Source organism: Drosophila gunungcola, assembly GCF_025200985.1.
Source record: "Drosophila gunungcola strain Sukarami chromosome 3L unlocalized genomic scaffold, Dgunungcola_SK_2 000014F, whole genome shotgun sequence".
Taxonomy (NCBI): domain Eukaryota; kingdom Metazoa; phylum Arthropoda; class Insecta; order Diptera; family Drosophilidae; genus Drosophila; species Drosophila gunungcola.
In genome coordinates, this window is record NW_026453182.1 from 1,363,620 (window position 1) to 1,390,948 (window position 27,329).

At 37.1% G+C, this 27,329-nt stretch overlaps 3 protein-coding genes across 8 annotated transcripts in view; 1 reads left to right on the plus strand and 2 right to left on the minus strand.

Annotated features, from left to right (window-relative positions):
* Positions 1–592: 592 nt before the first annotated feature.
* Positions 593–6,962, minus strand: LOC128260101 (putative uncharacterized protein DDB_G0271606). 3 transcript variants are annotated; one of them, XM_052992828.1, is made up of 5 exons: positions 6,690–6,962; positions 6,537–6,579; positions 3,252–3,491; positions 2,985–3,185; positions 593–2,922 (listed from the first exon to the last, which is right to left on the minus strand). In XM_052992828.1, the coding sequence occupies exons 3-5, from the start codon at positions 3,332–3,334 to the stop codon at positions 792–794; spliced, it is 2,415 nt and encodes an 804-aa protein (XP_052848788.1). In that variant the 5' UTR covers positions 3,335–3,491; positions 6,537–6,579; positions 6,690–6,962; the 3' UTR covers positions 593–791. The 3 variants fall into 3 exon arrangements, with proteins under 3 accessions (XP_052848788.1, XP_052848787.1, XP_052848789.1); XM_052992827.1 differs by having other exon boundaries at positions 6,537–6,962; XM_052992829.1 differs by lacking the exons at positions 6,537–6,579; positions 6,690–6,962 and adding an exon at positions 6,254–6,316.
* On the plus strand, positions 5,126–6,238 carry LOC128260102 (uncharacterized protein C16orf52 homolog A). Its single transcript, XM_052992830.1, has 2 exons — positions 5,126–5,311; positions 5,381–6,238. The coding sequence occupies exons 1-2, from the start codon at positions 5,206–5,208 to the stop codon at positions 5,779–5,781; spliced, it is 507 nt and encodes a 168-aa protein (XP_052848790.1). The 5' UTR covers positions 5,126–5,205; the 3' UTR covers positions 5,782–6,238.
* A 1,685-nt stretch (positions 6,963–8,647) lies between the features above and the next one.
* The window catches only part of LOC128260205 (adenylate cyclase type 2), a 47,039-nt gene continuing 28,357 nt past the window's right edge, over positions 8,648–27,329 (minus strand). The window contains exons 3-21 of one of the 4 annotated variants that reach the window (XM_052993015.1): positions 26,705–26,838; positions 25,910–26,107; positions 25,725–25,847; positions 24,414–24,608; positions 23,428–23,655; positions 22,853–22,980; positions 19,749–19,907; positions 16,921–17,675; positions 15,746–15,844; positions 14,570–14,688; positions 13,700–13,926; positions 13,407–13,614; positions 12,749–13,071; positions 11,993–12,155; positions 11,715–11,927; positions 11,130–11,234; positions 10,974–10,988; positions 10,286–10,528; positions 8,648–9,778 (exon numbers count right to left, since the gene is read on the minus strand). In XM_052993015.1, coding sequence (XP_052848975.1) covers positions 9,647–9,778; positions 10,286–10,528; positions 10,974–10,988; positions 11,130–11,234; positions 11,715–11,927; positions 11,993–12,155; positions 12,749–13,071; positions 13,407–13,614; positions 13,700–13,926; positions 14,570–14,688; positions 15,746–15,844; positions 16,921–17,675; positions 19,749–19,907; positions 22,853–22,980; positions 23,428–23,655; positions 24,414–24,608; positions 25,725–25,847; positions 25,910–26,107; positions 26,705–26,838 — 3,767 coding nt within the window. In that variant the 3' untranslated portion in view covers positions 8,648–9,646. Of the gene's footprint in view, positions 9,779–10,285; positions 10,529–10,973; positions 10,989–11,129; positions 11,235–11,714; positions 11,928–11,992; positions 12,156–12,748; positions 13,072–13,406; positions 13,615–13,695; positions 13,927–14,569; positions 14,689–15,745; positions 15,845–16,920; positions 17,676–19,748; positions 19,908–22,852; positions 22,981–23,427; positions 23,656–24,413; positions 24,609–25,724; positions 25,848–25,909; positions 26,108–26,704; positions 26,839–27,329 lie in introns of those variants that run through there. The other 3 variants (XM_052993016.1, XM_052993017.1, XM_052993018.1) reach the window with 3 other exon arrangements.

A 27,329-nucleotide genomic window follows, 5' to 3' on the forward strand; every position in this document is an offset into this window, starting at 1 on the left:
ATTTCTGCACTTCAGAATTTTATTGTCAATTTAAAAACAAAATTTAAATGCTGTTTTTCCTAATCTAAGAACAGAACGGTCTCAAATTAAAAGAACAAACGACAGCTAATAGCACTTTGTTCTTGTTTTAAAAACCAAATGCTGTCATTCATTAAACAAAGTTTTAATCGACTTAAGACCAAAAAGTTATATTTTTTTTAATTCTCTTTTAAAAATTATTTTATTTATCTAAGAGTAAGTAAGATTTTATAAATTATTAGAAGTACAAAATGAATAATTAATTAAATAAATACATTTTTTTTTTCAAACTTACGATTAACGACAGTCTTAAATATGCTATTGACTTCATAGCTGTCTTACTTCACAACAAAAGTCTATTTCCTATTGAATAAATATTGAAAAAAAAATGTTATTTAATTCATACAGTATAAGCATTCTAATGCTCTGTATTTTTTTTTTTAATAATCGACTTCATTTATAAACTAATTGTCTTAATTTAAGAAAATGGTCTTTTAAAAAAAAGAGCTTTTGAATTTCGGTCCTAGCTTTTTGTATTATTTATGTTTCTGATTGTAGAAAAACATGATGGGTACACTAGGATTCAAAAACTAAACAATTTTTTTTCTTTAAAATGAATTTACTTTATAATCACTTTATAGCAAACAACTTAACAACATAAATGTAAAATTCCTGTTGTTTGATCTAAAAGTTAAGTTTATGCACTCTCAAAGAATTTCCTCCAAAATCACAAGGAACCTCTTACAACAATTAAAAACAAGTTGTCAGTGCGATTATCTATCACCATGCATATTCATAAAGTTAGCCACAAAATTAGTCATGATAGAAGTGATTCCTATCGGTTCGTTTCTCGGGTCATGAGTTTGTGCTGCGGGTTGAATGATTTGTGTGTTATCCTGAGTGTGCATGACCTGAGCTGCAGCTGGTGGCAAAGGGGGTCTCATTTGGACAGCGTATGGATCTGACCTTGGGTCGGCAGTTGGACGACGATGCCTCACCTTTCTGGACGTTGAACTGGACTCCATTAGGATCCTGCTGTTGGACTGGCAATATGGAGGCGGTGGCGGCAGCATTAGTCTTCTCCGCATTTCAATGGCTTGATTTTGAGTCTCTGCCAGATTGAATTGCTGCTGATCGTGATAGGCTTGTATGCGCTGTTGATATGCCATCGATTCCTGATAGCCAAGTGGATATAAATAGGGTGGCGGATCGTACAGAAATGAATGTTGCTGCACATATGTGTGTGGCTCTTGGTTTGGCTGGGATTCGTGGTTGTGCGATTGATGCATAAAATGCTGTAGCTGTTGCTGAGATTGCTGTTGTACCAGCAATTGTTGTTGCTGCTGCTGCTGTTGCTGTTGCTGCTGTTGCTGCCAGGACCAGGCTAATGCCTTCTCATTCTGCTGCCGTTGCTGATCGGCAATTCGCAGCTCCAGAGTACGGAGATCCGATCTCAGTTGTCGCTGCAGCTGCTCCTTGTCCACCCGCAGTTTTTCCTCCATCTTTCTGATTTGCTCCATTTTGAGCAAAAACAATCGCTTCTCCTCCTCATGCTGGCGCTCACAGTTCAGTCGCTCGTCCAGGAGCTTCTTCAGGGATCTGCCCATCAGACGCAGTTGCTCCTCTTCCCGGCACTTAATGCGCTGATACATGGCCCTCATTTGCTGCAACTTGTCCTCGGCCTCGAGCTGATGTTGCTGGTAAATGGATTCCTTTTGCTGCTGGCTGGATGCCTGATTGTGTTGCTGGTACACATATTGCTGCTGAATGTGCAATTGCTGTTGGTGATGGAATGTCTGATCTGTGTAGGAGGGGTTCCACTGATGACTAAGCTCGTTGGCCATGGAAGTCTCTGCATGTTGGGGTTGTCTGATGTTTTGATTGACGCGATCGACGGCGTTGTTATTGCAGCTGTGGGATTGACAAATTTCCGCGTTGAGCAAATTTGGTTGGACAATGTGATGCATTAACTGCTGACGAAGTGCTGAATTTGTTGTCTGCTCGGAATCACCAGAGGGTTCTGATATTGCCGGCGTTATACTTGTATTATTAACTGACTCTTCAAAAACATGCTGGGGGACTGGATCTTCGTGGCTTGACTGAATCTGGGGAGATGGACTACTGATTGCTTGCTGTCGCTGCAACGGAGGTTCTATAGTTGATGGCTGCTCAAAATTTGCTAGTTCTTGATTATTTTCCTCTTGACTCTCCACTTGATCAAGTTCGTTTCTGCCCTCAGAGGAATCTACGTTATTCACCTCACAATAGCCCACTTGAATATCCGGCTCACTTTTGGGTTTCCATGGCTCCCAGGGTCCCATCTTAGAGTCCAGGACCTCTCGATCTGGATTGTGCCAGCATAAATAGGGATAATGCTGATGTTTTGTGCTGCTGGACATTATCACACTTTGGCGCTGACTTTGAAGGATTTTTCGGTTCTCTTCTTCGGTGGCATTGTTAGCATCGACTTCCTTTTTCACCAGATCGTATAAAGAAATGCTAATTTCTTCGTCGTCGGGAAGTGGGGGCTTCACTGCCGTTTCAGCCCTCAAATCGGGCATGCTTAGGGGCAGGTCCTTGGGATTTTGAAATCCTTCGATTGGCTCCTCAATGAACTCTTCCTGTTTGACGTTCGCAAGGAAATCGTTGGATTCAGACCCATCTTCGGGTTGATAGTTGGAGTGTGGATGACTATCCACCCGGCCTTCCTTCATTTGCTTGGCCACGAATCGGGGACGACCGGATCCCACGGGGAATCTCAACATACGCAGGTGGTATTCCCGATGCTTGGCGTATCTACTACGAGTCCTCGTCCGCTGCAGAAGCTCACTGCGAGCGAGTTCTTTGGGTATGAAGAGCAGTTCGTTGGAATACACACTGGCTCTGCGCTTTTTTGTTTCGGCTCTAGGAACATACAATTTCCCATTTAAATGCATGAAAAATGAAACATTTTTGATTAAGCTTACATGGACAGTGAGTGCCTTTCCTCTAGAACAAGAGGTCTAGTTGTGTCTTCCTTTGTGGGACTACCTTTGTCTGGTTGGTTTTTATCCAGCTCCTTTGGCTCGGCGATTTTCACTTCTTGTTTGGAGTCTTTCTGTTTATTTGGACTCTCAAGATTCAACTCTATCACCTGTTCATGTGTTACAAGCAAATTTGCCAGATTTCTTTTGGGAGGAAGATAAAATGATCAAAATACGGAATAATATACTAATTATATTTTTTAATCATACCCCACGTTGGCTTCCTGGTGCTCACTCGCCGGTTGGGTTCCAGATTCAGACAGAAACTCTGATTCTGATTCGGACACGACCATGTCGTGCCAAGAACTGCCAGCAGGCAGCTATCCGCTTCCTAATTATAAATGGAATAATGTGTATACAAAAGCCTAGTTGTTGTTAGGCTGTGCTATCGAATGCCAGGTTCAGATTGCGCGGAGTTAGCTTTTATTGACTCTGGTCAAAAATGCGGTACTGCAAATAGAAAATGGAGAGGAAAATTGAGTATAATTGGGAAAAGTTTAAGGTAAATAAAATAAAGATTTATAGTTAAAAAAATATGCCTTGAAGCATAATAAATAATCTGTTATTTTCTAATATGTTGTTTTTTTAAGAGCTCTAGACTTAGAATGCCGTAGAAATATGTTATCTTATTGTATTTGAATATTAAAGATCCATTTATTTTGATAACATTTTAATTAGCAAAAAGACCGTGGAAGATAACACAGAAAATAAAATAAATTATACCAGAAGCAGAAATGTATAATGCTGAAAAATTTATAATATTAAGTTAGACCGATTGTATATTTCTTTTAAAACTATTCCATTAACTAATTAGATGAAATCTTTAGTATATAGTAAAAGTTACACTTTTTTTCTGTGCAAGCTTACTGGGCCTCTGTCCAACCAATTGGAAATGAATCCAATTTGCAGGTATCACAGCTCAGCATAATTTAGATACATTTGTAAACAGAGATCGAATTTATCAACAGAAACAAATCGCCATTAGTCGGCAACCCCTTTCCACAGGATTTCGCGGTGGTTTCGATTTCGTGTTTAGGCTTCTCGGCGTCGCGACGAAATTTAATTCCGGCGCGGCGGAAAAGCGCGCAAGTGTTGAGTTGCACATCCGAAATGTGAATGAATGCAAATGAATTTGCTAATAATAATAAGAGAATTACATGGCCCGCAGGCCGATAAGAGCGCCAGTCCCTGGCGAGGTCCTGACCGGCAATTATGGGGCATTGAAGGGGTTTCCCCAACAGATATCGCTGGGTCCGAACCCACCCCTCGATAGTTCTGACCGGCCACATAACCTGGGTCAACCTGGTCGGACACTAAGTACACTAAGGACACGTCAGCGGCGGTCATGTGACGTGGCCACATACAATTCCCTCACCTATAATTGGAATGTTGGCTTTATTTTTATATGCCAGACTGCCTCAAATGCCAGTGCATATCGTTCAGATATGTATTGGTAGCCAAGGGAGTTGTATGATACACAGTGTGCGTTTTAATTGTCATTATAATTGCAATTGCAGTTTCAGCTTGTTGTTCCTTACCAGCTTGCAAAGCTTGGTAATAGAAAAAGACGTTAACATGTTCGTGCTGAACGTTGCCAACATTTATCCATGGAAAAGATTTTTCCTTTTGGTTAAACTTCACTTCTGAAATATATAAATTTTCTTTTGTGGCTTTCTAACATCCATTTATTACCAGCCCTTTTTTAAAGTTAAAGAGCAACTAAAAATTCTGATACCTAATGAGCCCTCTCATCACTAATTTGTTTTCAGTATTATGCTTAAAAAATATTCAGATTTGTTGTAAATTTCATTTAATTAAAATTAAAATCAATCAACTCTAATGTACCCAATCTTCTTTATTTTGATTGTTAAAGTACATTGAAGAGATTTATTAAATGATCATCGCTCATTGACCAAAACAATTTTTTTTTTTTTTTTTGAAGCATGTGCCTCGTTTTTAAATGATTTACTTTTCCTTTTCCCAATTTTTGAATTTCGAGTGTTGGCGCGTATGCTGGTTCTTTCGAACGAATGAACAAAAGAACCGGTTCCACCGATAAAATTGGCAAGAGTTATCGCCGTATGGTGTTTTTTAGTGTATTACTGGTAGCAAAAAGACGTACAAAACAAAAACAAGCGAATAAAAACATAAATTCCGGACTGAAATGGATAAACTGACGACAATTAGCGCAACGCTGTTCATGGCGGCCGATGTGTTTGCGATAGTGAGCCTGGCTCTGCCGGATTGGATCATCACGGAGTCGGGAACGGGTAAAAGGCGGAGAACACGGAAGTATCTAGTGCGGAATGTATCTCAAATGTTGCATGTTGTTCTTCCAGGTGACATTCGACTGGGGCTGATGTGGACCTGCATGACGCTATATAACCGGCCCCAGGTGTGCTACACCCCCGACTTGCAGCCGGAGTGGCTGATCGCATTGATCTGCATCTTCGTGGGCTGCATCTGCGTGACCACCACAGTGATCCTGCTGGCCTCGTCGTCCTGCAACCGAAATGTGATTCCCTACGCCCGCTGGGTGGGATTCACCGCCATGGTGCTGTTCTGCATGGCGGCCGTCGTCTTCCCGCTGGGATTCCACGTCGAGGAGATCGGCGGACAGGCCTACCAGCTGCCCAACACCTTCAAGATCGGCATATCCTACATCATGTTCGTCCTGGCCCTCTGGATCACCGTGGTCTCCGAACTCTTTGCCGGCAAGGTCTGCCTGCCGCACTTCTAGAGACGCGACCATGGCATCGCTAGATTCCTAGTTTTCTTTGCAGTTTGCTCTGTGATTTGTTATACCTTTTGTTTCTCCCTGATTTTTCTCGCTCTCAATCGCTAGAGTCGAGACCAAACTCCATATCTTAGTTATTTTAAGTCCTGCAAGTGAAATGCCGCGCATTTGAGCTGAAAACGCAAAAATATGTGCGATATATCGCATCCATCAGGCTCTCAAGACCTGATCTACATCACCCTTATAAATTAAAGCTATTCCCCTTAATATTCTTTTGAATATTGTAAGTGTTATGATCACTTTTATATTATTTTCAAAATATTTTTAAAAACAATATGATTTAAAGATTGCAGCTCAAAAATATAGAATCTGTGTGTAAAAAATCTCTTAAAATAAGCGTAGGTTTGTAATCATTTAGTTAGTACAATTTTGTTAAAATAATATACACCGAAGAAACATTTATTGTTGGGCTTACTTTTTAAAGAGCAAAACTTCCGAACAATTAAGTTTTTTTTTTGGCCAGAAACTAAATTCTTTATTTACTTAATTTTGTTCACCGCACTATCAATTGTCCAGGAACATCAAGAATCATCAGACTCCCAAAAGAAGTAAGCGAACATTTAAATCGAAGTATTTGTTACAAGATAATTTGTTAACGATAATTAATTTTAAATCGAAATTTACACAGTTGTATTTGAACACTTAATTTTTTTTTAAATATTAAAAGTCCATGATGTGTAAATTTTAATTGAACTTACACGACGAAGACACAAAAAACTTGTGATCTGTAAACTCGGATTTCTGCGTAAGGGAGAATTTAAAAGTATTTCCAACAAAATAACTAAAATCATATGGTTCTTGCAGGCTTTTATTAACTTAAATTGCATGCACGAACGAAACACTTGTTTTACCCACAGAAAAAAAAAAGAAAGTCCGTGCGAGGAACTTGAAAATCTCTGAGACACTGTCGTTTGGAAGGCCGCGACGGCAACTGAAAGTCAAGGCAGACTCGAGTTGGGACATCGACGGAGTATCGGGGTCTGCGCATGCGTTGTGTTTGTGTACTTTTGGCCATCCGAGATCCGAGAATGCTGACCAAGCTCCCTGACGAACCGATTCTAACAAGGGCTGCGACATTCGAATCGAATTGTGCTGGTTGGAGAACACTGCTGACCCCAGCAGCATTCAAGATCGGCCTGGCACGTTATCGTTTCTGCATTGCTTACAAAATTTTGTTTGTAAACTGAGATCCCAGGCCGAAGCACTTCACAAATTCTTTCTCACCAGACGACCACATAAACAAACTTCTTATAATTTTCAAAACACGGCTACTTGATATTCAATTAAAACCTAAAGAACCTTCGTAGATCGAATTATTTGCAATTCAAGAGCATTATGACATAAAATATAACATTTCCAAAAAAAAAGTCTATCAACAAAGTTTTAAATTCATTACGTAGTTTGGTTGTTGTCCATATTTATGCCAATTCGATTTTAGGATTCGAAATTTAGAATTGAAAAATGTTTACTTGGAATTAACTCAGATAATTCAGATAAGATATTCGTTGCTTAAAGCCTTTAAACTAGCGACTACATCCAGCACAAGAAACTGGGTCAAGTCATGCAGATCACGAGTATATAATTGATTAATCTTAACGAAGAGTAGACAAGATAGACTATCTAAAACAAGAAGGAAAGCAAACTTCGGCAAGCCGAAGTTCATATACCCTTGCAGCTATTGCATTAATTAAATACTTTTGAAAACATTTAAATTATGATTTACTTGAGTATGTGCTAAAAAAAACATTGAAACTATGATTATTTGCAGCTCAATTATTAGATAGTTATTTTATATATTTTTATTATTTCTATGGGAGCTATATGCTATAGACGTCCGATTTTGATAAAATTTATACCATAATTCTGAAATAATTAAACATTGCTATATGTCGAAGAACTAAACAAAAAATTAAAAAACAGAAAAGTTATAATTTTTTTCATTTATTTTTCCGATTGTTCCTATGGGAGCTATATGCTATAGTCGTCCGATTTTGATGAAATTAAAACCGTAATTCTGAAATATTAAACCATTACTATATCTCGAAGAACTAAACAAAAAATTAAAAAACAGCAAAGTTATAATTTTTTTTCATTTATTTTTCCGATTGTTCCTATGGGAGCTATATGCTATAGTCGTCCGATTTTGATGAAATTTAAACCGTAAATCGGAAATATTTTACCATTACTATATGTCGAAGAACTAAACAAAAAATTAAAAAACAGCAAAGTTATAATTTTTTTTCATTTATTTTTCCGATTGTTCCTATGGGAGCTATATGCTATAGTCGTCCGATCCGGCTCGTTCCGACTTATATACTACCTGCAATAGAAAGAAAAGTTTCATGCAGATAGCTTTAAAACTGAGAGACTAGTTTGCATATAAACGGACGGACAGACGGACAGACGGACGGACAGACAGACATGGCTAGATCGACTCTCCTAGTGATGCTGATCAAGAATATATATACTTTATAGGGTCGGAAACGTCTCCTTCACTGCGTTGCAAACTTCTGACTGAAATTATAATACCCTCTGCAAGGGTATAACATATTTTGTTTCTAAACGCAAGTATTTTTTATACCTTATCTTCTTCGTGGGGGCCTCAATTTGGAGTCCAATTTCATATTTGGAGGTTATTTTACCAAGTGCAGGAGTTATTTATAGACAAAATTGCACTCCATTCGTATCCGAAATTTACTAAAACAAGAGTTCAACAGTAATACTTACAGAAATCTTTTATAAATAATTCGGATTTAATTTGCTTATTTTGGAGAACCATTTAGATTTATTAAGAATCATACACTTTCATTGAGTACATCATAATATTTTATTGTTTTCCTTTATTAATTATTTAATAAAAACCAATTAAATTGTTTAATAATATCAAATATTGTTCAATGAACCTACTTTTAGAGCATCTGCAGCGTTTTCAGAGAGTGCCTATAGACATTTTATTTCTTTATTGTATTCCAGCATAGATATTTTATATTCAGTTTTCTAATTTAGAGAGTTCGATTGAAAACCATTGGGGCTACAATTTGCACATCGAAGCAGGTCAGTTTTGATCGGAGGTATTGTGTAATTTGTTGGGATATATTAGGTACACAGATGCGGTTGTTGAGCTTAGAATTGCCTTAAAAAGTAGTTCGCTTTGGTGGCTTTTATCTTATATAGTTATATACATATATCAAAATATGATGTAGAGAATTGTTTAGTAACAGTACAAAACATTTGAGTAAAAAAATATATAGAATTTAAATTGATTCTTTATACAGAATTTAACTAGTGTCTTACGAAAAGGTAGTAGAGTTATAACAAATTCATTTATATAGTGCTCGAAAAGGAGAGGAAATCGACATAAAAAATATCTTGAGAGCTTCAGATAAGTATTTAACAGAGCAGTTAGAAAATTGATAGATAGATATGCTTTTTAGCTATATATATTTGTTGGGTGGTTTTTGGGTTAGGGTGGGCTTTTTGCATTTTTTCGTCTATCATAAGTGTAATTCGAATCGTATATAATTATTCGCTGTTTAAGTGATGGCTACGCATAAGATTAGCTAACAAATTGTACGAAATAGTCAATAACATTTAAATTCTACTAACTAACTAAAAAACAAATTGTTTGCTAACAAATACTTAACATGTGCGTGTGATGAGCAACGTACCTTAAATGCTTGCAAATTCATTACAACTAAAATGAAAAGCTCAAAATAAATAAGAAGATGCTTTGAAGTGACTTTTGGCCTACGCTACGTGTACATGATCATAAATATCCATTAAATAGTATCAACAGCAACTGGGTGATTTACAATTTCCCATCGAAAGGTGTCTTTACAAAGTAGGTGACTAGATTTCCCTTGCCCTTCACATAAGTGAGGCCTCGGCACTCGCACTCATAGCCGGCAGCCATCAATATCTTTGCCGTGTTTTCCGTCGTCTGTGGAGAGAAAAAAGGTTAATTAAATATCTTGTAACAAAACTATTTAATTTGATTAGGCTGTTAAATCAAATAAGTATTTACCCTAAATAATTTATAAATTTAGTGAAATCTAGCAAAGTATCAATTAGCCAAATGATCGGTTGCCTGTGTATCGAAATCTGAGCCTATAAATTTATTAACAGAAACAAAAACTTTCTTTCTTCATTTGCACACCAAAATAGATTATATACTTTGGAAAAAACAAACGCTATGAAATTTGACCTAAAAAAAATCAAATGAAAAATATCTTATTTATTTCCAGAAATTTTTTTTTTAGCGTTCGTATTCAGAAAAAAAAAGTTTAAATACCCTTTGCACTGAAACTTCACACAAAATGTTCGTTAACTTGTTCTGCCCACTGTATATAGCTTACACATAGAGTTTCTTAAGTTTTGAAAAAGTTTTCCTTATCTTTTGAATATTTTTTGAACTGCAATTTGCGGATCTCCGTGATCCAGAACTCACCTGAAGTCGACCCATCACGCCGCAGGAGTCCATGCGTGAGGCCACATTCACTGTATTACTCCAGATATCGTATTGCGGCTTCTGGGCGCCAATCACGCCGGCAATCACCGGACCGTGATTGAGTCCTATGCGGAGGCGGAATCGTTGGAAGGACTCGCGATTAATCGAATCCAATATGGACATCAAAGCAATCGCAAACTCGACCAATATGACCACGTTGTGCTCCTCCGTTCGCTTCTCATCCTTTTGGGGGGACACAAAAAAGGAGAAATGCGTTAGTCCCGATTCGATTTAGTCCTCATTGCCCTCTTCCTAGAATCCCAGCTAATCCCAACCTCCGCCCCAATTCGACCCTCATTTGGCGACCCTTTTTTTATTGGTCTCCCCTTGGCCTTTGTTGAGCCAATGTGATTTGATTTCCTCTTTGTTTGGTAGTTGTAAAAATTTAATTAAAGTGCTAAGCAGCGATTAAAAGGCATTTGAACAGTAAATAACACTCGGTCGATTGGAATTCATTGGGGGAAAACTGGGGAAAAGGTTGGAATTTAAACTGAATTCTGGCATTTTTTGCTGGGTTGAATTGGAAACATTTAATTTGAAGCTTATGGGGTCTAATAATGATAGCAAATCTCTCATCGTTTGGAACAGAGAATGTGACAACTTTAAGCAGCCAAATTTAAAGACTTACCGCAAAACTACGTGACTAGATTGAGCAATAAAGTCAGGTTTTAACAATGTTGTTATTTACAGGATTAGTGAAAGCATTGGAAAGATATAAATTAGACAAGATAGACACAGACATTACAGAACAAGACTACAAAAATTGCAAATAAAACCAACTTACCGTAGCGCCGTCCTCTTTTCCGGGCCTCAGTCCCGAAGCACACATGTATGTGCTGGCGATAGTTTTAATCTTCTCGATTCCACTAAACTTTGGTTTCAACAGTAACTGCAAATAAACATGAATTAAGCTTTATTATGAGTCTTAAAGCAACACAGTATACAACTTTTAAAGACAAATATTTGACAAATGTATTTAAAAAAATAAAAAACAATAATAATACAAGTTACAAATTGTTTTAGACTTAAAGAATCTTGTCAAAATATGCAAATATTTTTAAAACTACACCAAAAAAAAACATTGCAATGGAAACCAAATTATTCTTACATGAATTTTAAATTACTGGGTATGAAGAGTTTCTCAAAAAAGTGATTATTAAGTAATACCAAAAAAGAGTCAAAATAAAACTAAGCCTTTAGCTATCGGAATATATTATAAAAGTAAAAAGTATATATTATTTAGTTTTGATTTAATACTTATAGTTTAATCCTGTCTATAGTATATTTTCAAGACATTAAGTAATAAACATTCTTTTTATTGGTGTAGGTATTAGATGCTTTTCTATATTAAAAAATTTAAATAACATACCTTATCGAAATCGCAGATGATTTCGTTCAACAGGCGCAGGCACTCCAGACCCTGTTTGTTGACATCCGTCTCGTCGTAGAACTCCTTGTAGTTGGGAATGGAGGCGAACATCACGGCCACGCAGGAGTAGCTCTCGTGGTAGAGTTCCGTGGAGCGTTCCAGGTGCAGGAAGTGCGTGGCCACGTGGGCCGGCAGGATGTTCTCCAGCAGAATCTAAAAATAAAGCACAATTTCCCTTAGCATCGAATTGCTTTCATGCATTCAAGTATTATTCATGCCTTGTTAATGCCTCGCATGGTTTCGACCTCCTCCTGTTCGACCTTCAGCTTGGCCTTCCACAGGAAATCGGTGCGGGCCACATATTCACCCTGGCGATCCAAAGTGTGCAGCACCACAATAATGACCAGGAGCAACAGGAATCCTTTGATTTCAAGCGGTAAGCTGTGAATGAAAATTAGTACCATTTTAGTTTTTTTTTTATTTTGTGCCCTGTTTAAGACTACAAATAGAACTGTGCAACAGCCTAAAAATTGATGCGACTATATATGATGATTTTGCTATAGGGCAACTAATTGGCTAAGGATCCTCATACCCAAAACGGTCGCCAGATTTAAAAATTTTTCTTTTTTAAAAGTGCAAACACATTAAAAGACTTAAAAGTTTGGCGGTCCCTAAAAGTAGCCAATGTATTTTTCATCGACCTCAATTTCTTGCACAGTGCAATTATATGATTTTAAAGAATTTGTATTCTCTTTTATATAAAATTTTGTATACAAGCTTTTATCTTAAAATTTTGGAGTTTTATAAAAATGTTTTTTGTTGTATGTTAATTATGCTGTGACATTCTTGGGAATAAAAAGGTAAACACCCTACTTTTTAAATAATCAAGTTCGAAATTAAATTCGGTTGTCGCTTCTAAAATCTAAAATCTCTCTTGATTATAACAATTTGCAAGTATATTTTTCCAAAGAACAGGGCTGAGCCACATTGTGGAATTTTCTTTTGATTTTTTTTGTTTTTTTTGCTTAACTTACCCATTATCGATGTATACCAGGTTATACTTCACAAACAGATCGCTGTATCCGAGTACTGTGACCTGTGCAATCACAGCTACCAGCATGGCAATTAACTTGAGGATAAAACCAGATCGCAGAAAGGCCGAAATCGCAGCCAGACTAATGGCGCAGCAATATAGAAATACGGGCGCAATGGGCAAGGCATAGGTCATTTTAAACGGCTGCATATCCTCCATATCCTCCAGGGTGGAGTTCAGGAACTCGAGCGAAGAATTGCTGTACCAAAAGGTGCCATTAGATGGTGGGTCATTGCGTACTCCGTCTGGTACTGAGAAGTTGATCTAACAAAGAAATTTTAAGCTTTAAATATAGCTGAATGAAATGTTCAGTCTAAGTCACACAAAAAATGTATATATGTATATCTATATTGTATATTGTATTCGGGACACACTACTTTGTATTTAATTTTATACAGCAAACCTTTATTGTTTGCTCCTTAATGAAATACATTAATAACTTAAGCTTTTTTATGTCCAACCATTTCTGTTGTAGTCACGTTAGAATTACACAAGATTTTCAAGATTTCGTTTTGTATATATTTGACCAACAAAATAAAAAAAAATATAAGTAAAATGCAATACAGTTGGTTGTTATAGTAAGCTTTTGTTGGACTCACCACACTGAACACGGCGCAGGACGAGATGAGGATGTTGACTATGACGAACATGGCCAGTCGCAGGTAGCGACTGCTGGCCACCACCTGGCCAGGACCATTTCGCTCCGTCGCCGAGGCATGGACATCCGGCACCGACATGTTGCTCAGGTAAAGGAACAGGGCCAAAGACACAAAGCTGGCCAAAAGGGATCCAAGGAGGGCCAGGTTCCTGTTTTTTTTTTTTTTTTTTTTTTTTTGGAGAAGAGGCCAAAGGTAAGACAATGGGCTCGTTAATGCGAGTTGATCTCACCTACAATTTGATTACAATCAACTGGACGATGGCCAGCGAAAGGAAGAGGACGAAGGCGCATATCAGGTCGAACCGGAAGTGCGTGTCCGGCTGGGCACGGTACATTCCCTCCCGGGGCGTGTTGCGGTACCACATGGTGAACGGCTTCAGCTCCGTGGGCGGTCCGAAGAAATTAAAATTGAAACATTTACGCTCGGGCGGCAGTAAATTTGATTCAATCATGGCGATGCTCTGCGGCCAGAAAAGGGTGGAGAAATCGAAAAGGACACATAATAATAGAGTTGCTTGCTGGAGCATAAATTTATTACAGTATACACTGTGTATATGCTAAGCTTTATAAAAATTTACATACTTTAAAATAATTATTTTATTAGAATAGGTGTTAAAAAGTGTGTTTGCCATATGTACCATTAACCAAAGTAGTTTCGGTGGACCACATATACCTTTTTAAACTAAACTTGTAAATAAAAACCTTGCCCCCTTCCAACCATATAGAAATGTTGCTGTCCTTCATTGATTATTTAAATTTTTTTAAATTAAAGTCAAATTCTAAGAAAGCGAAATAAATTTTAAGAAACTTTTAAAACCATTTTAACTTTCAAATATTTAAGTGAAGGTGTCAGAAACAGAAATCTGTTTGACCTTGAAATAAAAAGAATATAAAGTTTCAATTTAAGTTAAATGCATATACAGACGTTACGTTGCATATAATAGATATCTACTGTATTGAGTTTACAGCACGAGCAATATAAGAAAATTGTCTGCCTTGCCCTCTCAAATTTGCTTATGTTTCCTAGTCATTTTAATTTTGTATTCCACACCAAAGACTGCTGTGAAATTACCCCCTTTTTGAACTGGTTTGGTCTCAACTCACCGCCAGTCCGATGTTCTTCACTAGTTTGGATTCGGCAATATTGGCAAAGGGTCGATCTGCCCCCCAGCACTCCACATATTTGGTCATCTTCGATGAAGGACGATTGCGTGTGACATGACCTGAAAGGGTTCAACATAAAATTAAAGTTTAGTGCAGTGACCATGTGGCAAAAGTTGCTTTGATAAATAAAATATTGAACATATATGGCTAAATGGCATTTCATGAAATGGAACATCTGTAACCTAATCTTGATCAATAATTAACGAGTTGAAATCTATTTGTAATTGCGTATAAATAACCTGATATCTTATCTCAAAGATAAAAAATAGAAGCCCAATACTTTCCTATGAAAATAAATGTTTGACTACCTAATCATTTTACGAATAATCAAATTTACGAATAGTGTCTGGAATTGATTATTTAAGTTTTAAATGGGTTGATTAGTAACTCAATCTAGTGACAAAATCGATAAATACATGAAGTAAGAGTTTCCACAGTTTATGGCTCAAATTAAACAACTTACAAAGTCACAATATCGAAGTAGTTTAAGTACCATACAACATTGTGATAGTTTTTATATGAGTAGCTAAGATGTTCCAAATGTCTGAAGAATTTTACGACTACTTTTCGGTCCAGTAAGATACCATTAATAATGAAAAATCTCTCCCAAATCGCTTGGGTTAAAACACCTCAAAAGCTGTGGAGTTTTTAACAGATCAGCTATAATAGTTGGGGGGCCAGCCAGACAAGCTCATTAAAAGTCACCCATTCGCATTAAAAATGGCATTAAAGTGACTTTGCCACATGCCGCACATGCCCTACTCGCTGTCCTTGGCAAATTAAAACTCATAAACCAACACAAAAACCTCATGGCTCCGCGTGCAGTACCCGAATCCCCAACCCCAACCTAAACCAAAAAGTATTCTACTAAAAATATACCCAGCTGGCTGTCAAAGGAGCTTAATTGCCCTGGTTCTTCTGGTTCTGGTCCACGAACCTCCGTCCATGGCTAAAGTTTTCACAAAGGCCAATCCCCAAACAAATGCAAGCCTGCGATAAATTTACGATGCAAAAGTTACCCTGCCAGCGATAAAATTATGCATAACCTGAGCTCATTTGTGAAAGTGATTTTCAACTGTTGCGTTTTACGAGGGGGCAGTGAGTCCACCAACTTACCCGCATGACTGCGGAAACTTTCGCCACTGTGGATGGACAGCTTGCGTCCCTCGATGAATGCTCCGGAGGAGCGGCGTCTGTCGGCGAAGGACATCAGACCTGGTGGACAGAGGTGGGAGGCATTAAGGGGTGTTCACATAAATAAAGACCTATCGCCGGCAGCACCAGCACTGTAATGCCCATTACAGGTTGTGATTGATGGCATGCGGATGAACGCTTACGGGCGAACTACTATTTAAAAGGATAATAATGGCAATTACTGGGAGCAACAAGCATGAAATTGAATATGAGTTTTTTGTTTGAAATTTAATTAGTTTGCTTAACTTAAATTCAAAATATTCGTATCGTTTAAAAGATAAGGATTGTAAAATCATTGTCTATTTCGATCAAAACGATTTAAAAATTTAATCAATTATTTTTCTGTCCAAGCAGAGGCATATACCAAGGACAGTTTTCCATAATTTGTATTTTGTTTAGAAAAATTAAAGGGCTTTGCTGAACTTAAATTCACTTAAATTCATAACACTCTCACAGGCAAGAAAACTTTGTAAGGATTAAAACGATTCTGAGCCATTGTCTATTTTGATTAAAATGGTTTAAGAATTAAAAACCTTTTTCTGCCTAAATAAAGTCGAATATATAAAATTTATAAACAATTTATCAATACTCCGTAAAAGTTAAAAATTCAAAACTAACAATAGTTATAATGATAAAATTAACAGGCGAACTACTATTTAAAAAAATAAACAAGCATAAAAATTAATAGGAATTTTACATGTATTTTTAACAAAAATAGAATTCAAGGGCTCACAGACAAGAAAATAAAAAATGATTAAAGAGATGCACACAAATTTCAGAGATTATTTTCAAGCTCTTATGCTTCTAGTTAAATAAAATACTTTGGTAGTCTTGAATGAAAGAGGATTGCTCTACTTAAATTTAAAAATTAAAAAATTAAATTTATCTGAAAACCTAATATTGAGCTTATTTAAAAGAAGTACATTTTTTAAACAAATTTCTGCATAATTATTTATAGTTCAAATATTTTGTAAGCTTTTCAACAATGCCTTTAACTTCTTTTAATGAAATGTTGCATTGCAGTTTAAGTAGTTTTTTTTTATGAGTTAAGAAAGCATTCTTTCATCCAATCATTAGGGTGTGCACCCAGTTCTCACCTTGAACGGACAACTTCCGGCGTGATCGTTCCGGGGCCTCGGCCACCGTGAGGCTGTTGGTTCCGGAGGAGGCTGCTCCCGCGGGGGCGGCAGTGGTGGGCGTGACACTGGCAGGATTCGAAGATGGAGCTGGGGTGCCGCTATTCGATATGCCGCTCTCCGAACCGCTAATGCTGAGCAGATCCTCGGCGGGCAGGGAGAGGGCAGTGGACTTGGCCGCCGACTCCGAGGCAGCGGAATCGCCACTGCCGCGATGGGCGCCGTTGGCCTTGACCTCCTGGCCGTCCTTGTGGTCCGGATCCTTGACCATTAGCGGTTCGGTCACCGCAGTGGCCTCGTCGGCCTCGTCCTCCTCTTCGGACAACTCCTTGATGGACATGGAGGCGGCGGAGGCGAGGGGAGCGTGTAGGGGAACCTCCTGGCTGTTCGTCGAAGTGGGTGACATCTTCTCGTCGACAAGTAGAGGAGGTGGATCCACCGTAACGGGGAGTAGATTATCGGTGACATCAGCTGCCTCATGGGAGTGCTCCACCTCCTTGAGCTCTTTCGTCTCCTCCGTGGGACTGGGATCGTTGTGTTCGATGCACTCCACCACTCGCGGAACGCTGTAGGTGTAGGCCGGTTTGGGTGGCACTATGAGATACGTTTCTATCTTGTGATCCGCCAGATACGCATCTCGATTTCCACCCTCGCCCTGCTCAACCTCGAACTTTTCACCCAGGAAGTCCAGAGTCTGCTTGGTGATGTGGACGCGCCTGCCGGAGAAACGCACTCATGAGAAATGATGATGAATGCTTGTGGTACGACATGTCGTATGAGCAATCTACCTAAAAGCGCATTTCATACGTTTTCACCCTCACACAATTACAGAGAAATAAAAGATCTAAGTTATTTAGGATGTTTTCTCGAAAAGTGAATATCAAATTTTAAATTATATTATATTTGCAGTTTAACAATCCTTTAAAACAATTATGCTCCTTCTTTTTATATGCCTTTTAAACTATTATTTTGTATTTTTTATGCAACAGTAGATATAATATTTGTATAGAAAGTTAAATTTATTCATCCAAGGCAACAAATTAAATGTCTACGACTTTATCCCCAGTGTACACACACAGGCTTATGCAAAATAATTTAGGCTGCCGCTGTCTATGTTTATTTATCTGGTTCCTACGTAATTTTGTTTATACTTTTACTCAGGAAGCGGAATTCGTGCGTAAAGTCAGAATTGAGGCGTCTGAGTGTTTTCCGGCTCATTGAGTGTAGCATTTCAATTCAATTCAAAATAATTGAAGTCTGCGTATGTGACCGCAGGTAAGATAAAAGAAAAACATTTCAACACGCTCAGTTGCCATTCATCTGAAAGACTTAAGTGCGGCTAGAGTACGCGAAATGAATAAACCAAAAGGAAATTGTTTGTTTGTAAAAGTATAAAAGTTAAACTGTTGAGAAGGGCAGGAGAGTTTAAGACTTTGATATTTGCAAAGCAAACATTCTGAGTTTCGCAGTATAAAGCTGAAAGAGCATTAACATTTTTGTAATTTAATTGTACAAAAAACGTTTCATTCAAAAGGTTTTAAATATATATGCACATCAGATTAAAAAGAAACTGCTGTATTTAAATCTTTTGCATTTTCCAGACATTTTAAAATTGGATTTATTTTGTGATATTTCTTCTCAAATTAAAATCCAATTAAAAGACAAATTAAAATCTAAGTAAAACAGCGATAATATGAAATTTTTTATAATGCAAAGTTTACTTCAACCTAACAATACACCCCCTACATAGGTTCTCAAAGCGAAACCTTGGCAGTAGGGTATAATTAATTTTAGCATATGTAGGAATTCTTTAATTAGGAATTCCTTCTTATACTTTGGGTTCCGATTCACAACGCTCGCTCTCTTCGTAACCTTTGCAGTCGAATGTTATGCAGACTTGAACCGAAGCCCGTTTAATTGGGACTACACCGAGGCTAATTTAAATTGCCATTACGACTGCTTGACTCGCTTTATGATGACACTGCCATCAGAGTCACCTCTGCCAAACCCATTTTTCCCACCCGCGGGCCTCGCGTTTTGTTTATTTATTTTTGTTCGCCTCGCTCGTCATCGTTGTCATTCGTTCAAGCATAATGGGGAAAAGAGGGAAACTCTTGCCTACACCGTAAAAAAAAGAAAAAATGTCATAAAATTCCATATACATTCCATTGAATCTTTGTATTAAGGGCCTTAATTGTTTAAAAATTTAATATTTAGCATTTGTAAGCGTGGTAATTTAGTACGGAATTTAATTAGATTTTTAAACTGAAAATGAGTTAAGATTTTATAGATTACTATACTTACAAAAAAAAATATTAAAATGCTAATTGGTTCCTTTATATCGATAGAAAGAAGAAGTAGATAGAGCTTGTGCAGTTTAAAGTCTCATTTATAGACATTCTAAAATTCCCAATAGGAACTTCCTTATAGAAGAAATTTTTTTAAAATAGGTGAATTATGGTGTGCGAATTATTTTTAAAGTGGTTTAATCATCCGTAAAGTTGTTTTTGATCAAACAAATTGTTTTTTAATTTGTGTGCACACTTCTGCACTAAGCCTCAAACTTAGTTTGGATTTCAAATACATTTTTTGCATACCTAAATCGACCATTAAATTTATAAAATTTATTTTGCATTTTAAATACACGTTATGGACACCAAAATCGACCAAGGAGAGGGTGATGTGCTCATTCAATATTAGATAATAGTAAACTTGTTGGATATTAGAATTAAGCTCTTTCGATTTTCCTAATTTGTTAAAACTTTTTCGCAGTGTATTCACACACTTACCCGGCGACACCGCCGCTCTCCATGTGGTTGGCCAATGTAACATCGTCGCTCCAAACATCAAATTGCCACTTGCGGAGGCCAAGGACGCCGCAGAGAACGTTGCCAGTGTGGATGCCGATTCGCATGTCAACATTTATGCCGGTCGCCTCACGCACGTGTCTGCCGGAATAAACGAAGGACAAACAATGAAATGAAAGGAGCACAAAGCAGCGCACACTCGCAGATGTATTATTAAGGATATATGTGCACAACTACAGGCTAGTTGCTGCCGTCGTATTAACAATTTTATGGGCCATAAAACACAAGCAGACCAGGTCGACTCCAGGCTGATGTACGAGTATGATATCAGCGGGAATCGGGCAGCGAATCGGGACAAAGCACTACTTAACAGTACACCTAGAAAAATGTTTGGTTTGGTAAGAAAATTTAGAGGAATTTTAAGAGAAAATAGAAAAATGTACATCCAAAACCTACATTTACTTTTGTTAATAAAACAAAAATGTTAAAGTTAAATTAAAATTTGTTGTGGTTATAAGAAAATTGAGAGATAACTTAAGGAATTTTATGAGAAAATAAAAAAAGGTACATCCAAAACCTACATTTACTTTTGTTAATATAACAAAATTGTTAAAGTTAAATTGAAATTTGTTGTGGTTATTGTAACATTTACAAATAGTAAAATAAAAATAACATTCTCATTACTTATAATTGTATAACTTCTGTTTCTAAATATGTCTTGTTTTAAAGTTTAATAAAATATAGACATATGTTTATTTAAAAATTTGCTTTTTAAGTTTAAGTTTAATTAATCTTTGCAAGAAATTAGTATACAATTTCTGTTGCTAAAATATGTCTTAATTTGAATTTGCATAGAGTAAATTCATAAAATCCTGATATTTTAAAAGTGCTTAAAGTAAAACATAAAAAGCATTTAACCATTGTTTTTTTTTTTAAGTGCAAGTCTTGTATTGCCTGTGGAGAAACTTTAGTTCCTGGTTAGTCCCTTGCCCCAGAAAGTGCCTAGGAAGCGAAGGCCGGCCAACAACAAGTTCTTGAGTTATTAACGTTAACCAGCATTTTCTTTGGCCTGAATGCCGTCGGGGTCAAATGAGCCGCATCGAAGGCCAAATCACTTGGGAGCCCTTCAGGGTTTTATTTGCCTTTGCCCTTCCTAGTCATTTGGTTAGCAGGGATATGGATATGGCCACAAAGGCAAACAGTGAAACGGATTTTTGATCCGGATTTGGGTCTTTTGAATTTCTGAGTACCAAACAAAAAGTTGCAAAATTCTGATTGAACTGCATAAATAATGTAAATATTTTCAAACTAAAAGAGATCAGATCAAGGGACTTAGCAACAAAATCTATAGCATACTGTTTTGGGCGGTTCGCTAACGAAAGTTAAAGCTTCCCATTTGTGTGGCTTTTCGACGATAAAGGCAATGCAATTCATAATTAAATATTGTTTCCTTTGCTGTTGAAAACTTTTGGCGTTTTCCCTGGCTGCTTGTTAGGCAGCCCAAAAGTCAACAGTCAACGAGTATCTTTTTCGGCGTGTTTGTGGCAGGAACAAAGCCAGACTCTGGGGCAACTTGAGGGGCATAGGCCGGCGCAAAGATTAAAAGGCCACGACTGCAAAAAGCGACGGAATAAAGGAAGGCCAGCGGACAAAAATAAACAATAGAAATGAGCACGGAGTCCAATAAAAAGCATGAAAAAAGGCCAGCCAAAAAGTCGAAATAAGAGGTTTCGTGGTGCTGAGGCCACTTGTGCATATATTCTCGCGTGTAATAAAATGGCCTTTGTGTCGATATTGTTTATTGTATTTTATGATGTTTCTGTTTGCCATTCTTTGTTTTTCATCTCGTTCGTGAGGTTTTATTGGATAATACGGTTTTAATGGTCTTTCATAAAATTAAGGGTTTGAGGGACTGACTTCAGCAGAAATTCGAGAATATATCTGGCGGCAATTAAAGCTTTGAACTCGGTCACAGTTGCAAATAACAGATTAAATGCGCTGTCACGCTTTTAATTGGAATCAAGTGTAAGGCAACACGTTAATTGTTTATGCGTTTTTATTTATTATCATTCTGGTTTGTTTTTTTTTCGTTTTTAATTCCGTCTGCCGTCTTGTTTGCGTGGCTTTTTCGACTTTTGTATGGAAAACCGAAAAATTAGTGCTACTCAAATCCTAATAAATCAAATCCTAATAAAAGTTGTCCGTTTTTTTGCATGTTTAAAATAAAACAATATCAATTTTTTGATCTATGAGAAATCTGTATCTTGTCCAAAACACTTTAAAAACTGAAATTTAAAAAAAAATTCGGTTTATTTTTAAGAAAAAGTTTTGTTTTAAATATATTTCGCTTTTTATAACAAGCATATAATTTTAAGCACTTATTGTTAAAGAAATTATTAAGATATTTCTTGCTAATCAGAAGTATTTGAAATTGAAATTTGAACAAAACTGGACCAAATGTATTTTTTTAGTTGTAAACTTTAAAGGCCAAAATATTTTATGTAATTCGGACCTATATATTTATAAAGATTAAAAAATACTGGTTTGTTTTACTTAATAGTGAAACATTATGCCAACTTAACGGGTAAAGTTTTATGTTAATTTAAGACGCGATTTTATTATAGCATCTTATATACATGCCATATCAAACATCGAGTTGGACAAACTTCTCGGGCTGACTTAAGTAATTATAAAATAATATTATTTAAAATTGTATTTCATAATTTTATTTTAGTTCAATAAATGGTATATTTTTTCTAGTGGTAATCATTTTTAACACTCTTATGCATTGCACCTCAAACCAAGTCCAAAACTAAGCAAACAAAGGACGCTTTATGACTCAGTTAACTGTGAATGCACCAAAGATTTTCGCAATGCCAACAATCACGGTGTCAAATGGCCTTGGCCAAAAGGAGCTTCGACTGAAAGCCAAAGGCTGGTTAGGAGCGAGAGACAAACAAAGACGTACGTCCGATGGCGGGTCCAATGCAAATGTTTGCATAACCAACCAGTTCAGTTCAGTCCAGTCGAAGCCGAGGCAAAAGGGCCAAAGGCGACGGCCAACGCAAAGTACAAAGTAAACTCACCTGATGGCATCGATCATCTGCAGGCCCATGTTGACACAATTGGTTGCATGTTGGGGCCGGGAAATGGGCAGACCGGACACGCAGTAATAACAATCCCCGAGGATCTTGATGCGAAGACACTGGTTCTCCTGCGGGGATACAGCAATTAATTACTATTTAGACAGGACATTGGGCACATGTCTCATACTGTTTATTATTTCAGAATGTTGTTCATGTTCATATAAAAGCAACCTTAATTAGGGACACGTCATCAAGATGAGATGATAATAACAAAAGTAGTTAAAATTTTCGAGGTAGACTAAAGTGCTGATATAGAATTAATATATATTTTGTTTGTAATCTTATCTCATTAAAATAAATATAAATAGTTTAATAAAAATGTTGTTTATTTAATAATACCAAATAGAAATTCGTAAGAAATGGTAAGAAAAAACAATTCTAAAGGTTTGTTTCACATTAACTAATAATTATTCAAACAAATAAGGTGACCATATTGTTGTTCAAAAATCGTGAAATATATTTCAATCTAAGGTAAATTGAAATACATTTATGGATTATTAAAGTGTTCACCTTACCTGAGCTATCTGATCGAACCGTCCAAACAGATCGTTGAGCGTCTTGACCAAATCGCTGGCCGTCAGGGAACTTGAAAGGGGTGTGAAGTTGACGATATCCGCAAAGAGGATGGTGACGTTTGTGTGACGCTGGACGTGCAGCTCGTGGAATCTGGTGGCCGACGTGGACGCCTGTCCTCCAGCTCTCTGACAGGCGTCAGCCATCTTCAACATGATGCTGCGCTTCACCTGCACAGGGGACAAAACACCATCGGGATTATTGTTATTGTTACAATCTCTTAATGTAACACAATGATTTTAAAAGAATACTCTTGTTGTGAAGAGTAAGAAGCAAATATATATACTTAATCGAATGATTTAAAATAATTATGGGAAGTATCTATAAAAAACCTACAAACACTTTTTATATTGATTTTTGTTTTTAAACATTGTTTTTTCTGTTTCCTATTATTTTTTTTTAATTTGCGAAGGGAAGAAACAAGTATCTATGAAAAATAGGCATACTGAAGAATTCCCGCTAGCCTTTACTTAACCCCGCTTTTATTGCCGGCTAAGATTTTATTTTCGTTAATTTTTTGATAGCCCAATGTTCTGATGAAAAAGCATTACAAAGCAGTTTAAATATAAAAATTTATCAGCTATATTTATTTATTCTTCATATTGACTTTGAAGGATTGATTCTAAAGGGCTACTTTTCAGACCAGGTTGTTTTTAGATTGGAAAATGCTGTTTAATTTATTTTATATACCTCTTATATAATGTCATTTAAAATTTCTTAAACGACAAATTGCAATCAAAAAATCAAGTTTCAGTTTTTTTGCTTAAAAATCTAACATACAATCGTGATGAAGTCGAGTTATACTTATGAGCTATACTTATATTTACTTAAAACAACACAACCATCTCGAAATATTGTAGATTAAAAATAAAAAAAAATGGAAACAATATTTAATATATATATACTTAATATATTTCAGTGTACTCACCTCGGCGGCGATGTAGGCGGGAATTACGCTGAGGAGCAGCTGCTCTTGCTGCTCGCGCTCGCATTCGAGCTTCACGCGCTGCTCGATTCCGGTGCGGGTCCCGTCGACGGTCCGGTTGTGGGCCGCATCCGACATGATGCGGTAGTAGAGCCCGGAAACGGAGGCACTGGCCAGCATCACAATCTCCCCGAAGAGCTAAATGCGCGGGAAGGAATAGAAACGAGAGCGGTTAAGGCACGTTCCATAAATAATGAATGAGTGACCCGGGATGGGGAATGGCAATTACCAGCCGGCGCATATAGCGCATCGCTGGGTCCTTGCAGTGCGTCGAACGAAAAAAAAAAACCAGAACCCGCTGCAACCTAATTAATAAATCTCGGAGCGGGGGACGGCGGATTGGCAGGAAAGCCATTAGGAGAGTTGGGGGAATTGAAACGAGCTGGGAAACAAATTATTTCTCACCGAGCTGGCGCAAAAGAAATTAAATAGTTGCAAAAAAAATGGGTTAAGTGAAAAACTGCGCTTAAGAGATGGACTCTGTTTGTCTATGAGTGTTATATTTCACTTAAAATAATCTTCAGCTTTTTCTGCTGGCTTGTTTAGTCATAATTTGAGCACGGTGAAAGGAAACTAGTTTTTACTAAAAAGTGGCCCATAAAAATCCAAACTATTTTCCGGCTAACAATTAATATATTTTCCTATTAATTAAAAATGTCTTGGCAAACCGGCAGGCAACTTGAAGTGTCAAATCAAACATACATATTTATATTATTTTGAAAAAAAAAACATGTACGCAAGGAAATATAAATTTATTAAACCTTGCTTATCTAATGATTTATGATTTATTCAATCAAACTGAAACTAGCACTTAAAAAAAAGTAAAATTATCCAATGATTTGCTAACATGTTGTGAATATGTTTAAAATGTTGCCTATAAAATAAAGTTTGCAAAAATATATTATCTTTGTCATGCCTTAAATGTTTTCTATCAAATAAAGTTTATAAAAATATGTTATCTTATGTTCGAATGTTTTTACGCTTTGGATACAAAACCCCTTTTTAATAATATTAGGTTATATATTCAGTTTGGCTTTTAGAACGCACATGTGCGTTAAAAACAAAAGTGTGTGCACATAAGAGCCCTCAAATTAATGGTGCTCTCTGATCCGCGGTAATCCATTATTCGCGTTGCTCTCGACACAATTGTAAACGCCAATCACATTGAAACTAATCCAATTGCTAGTGTATGGCCAGCATTAATGGGGCTCTGGCTGCACAGCCAACGCAAATGCAAATGAATGAGGGACTTACCATTGGCAAATTGGGCGCGTAGTCGGGACTTGTGCCGATCCGGTAAACGATGTGGATGGCGGTCATGAACAAAGCCAGCACCACAGAGAAGGGCCAGGAAATGGGCAGCATGGAGTGGATGCACTGCAAACAGTCGCTCGAGTATTATAATCCCCCCAAAATGAGTGCAACTGCAGCGGGCTTACCAGGAACAGGGCGTACATGGGCAGGGGAGCCAGTTCGTCCCCGGTAATGGCCGCAATGGTGCCCAGCGAGAAGGTGGTGACGATGGCGAAGGCCAAGGCGGCGGCCGGCGAGCTCAGCACCGCCGGAAACTGCAGAGCCGTCAGAATGGATCCCGAGATTAGGGCCGCCAGCACCAGCAGCAGCGTCTGCACCAGGTGCTGCCAATTCCACACATAAACAAAACGAAATGTAGTTAGCTTGGAATAGATAGAATCACTTAAAAAAAAATGTTTGAGGTTAAATTTCCAAATTTTCTCTTTCCCGATTTCTAAACGTAATATCGAATTTGGTCTTATAAATTCAAAAACTAAATACTAAATACATATTAAAAATAATTTTAGAATTTTTTTTTAACTAGAGTTACACAGTCAGAGGAACTTGATCAAAATGACTTATGACCTTTTAGAACAATTCTTCTAAAAATTGTCAAACTAAATTACATTTATAAAAAATAAGTCATTAACCTATTTTTATGCCATGATTCGTTGAATGTAGACAATTTATGTTGATATTTTGTAAGTTATTTTTATAGTTTTTTGGTGCATAAGTATGAAATTTTCTCCATTAATAATTAAGCTATTGAAGTTAAAAGATTTTTTGTAATACTTTGATCTTCGAGCTGATAAAAATATTCCTATTAAAAAATGTACCTTTTAAAGTGATGGTATTTTATTATTGAATTTTAACAGAAAATAGTTTTCTGTGTGAAAGCTGGGTTAACCATACGCTGCAAATTAAATGAGGTAAGTGCTCACCTGCTCGTAAACGATGCCAATTATTATGGACACCACACATGCCAGCAGCGAAGTTAAGAGTCCCGATCTGAAAAGCGACTTGCGGAGCCTCTGGCGGTAGCGGGTATATAAATCGTTTAGGTGGATGTCTTCAGCTGCAAGAGGAAACAGAAGTTGGGTGTATTAGCATCCATTAGGTAATCATATTCTTAAAGAAAAGTGGGGCAAACGAGAGAGGCTGTAATTATGTGGGGTAAGTTTCTTTAATGGGGGATTTCCCGAAAAACCTCCATTAAAGCTTGTATAGTATAGTATATTTTTAAAATGGAATTTATTTTTGACTCATTTCAAAGCCAAGAACTTTCTGTAGCACCGTTTAAATAAAAATAAAATGAACTATGAGTCATGGCAATGTTTATAATTAACAATAAATACTTATTTACACCAATTGTAAATTGTGATTTTAGATACGCCTCCGGATTTCTTAACTATATTAAAATTAGCATAAATCTTTAATCATAATTGGATCATTCTGAGCCAAAGTTCACCAGCCTCCTGGCTGTTCCTGGATTCGTACGTGATGGGGACTCACAGCCATTTAATTGACCGCCCACCGAAAGAACATGGCTTGTCCTGGCATTTAAAT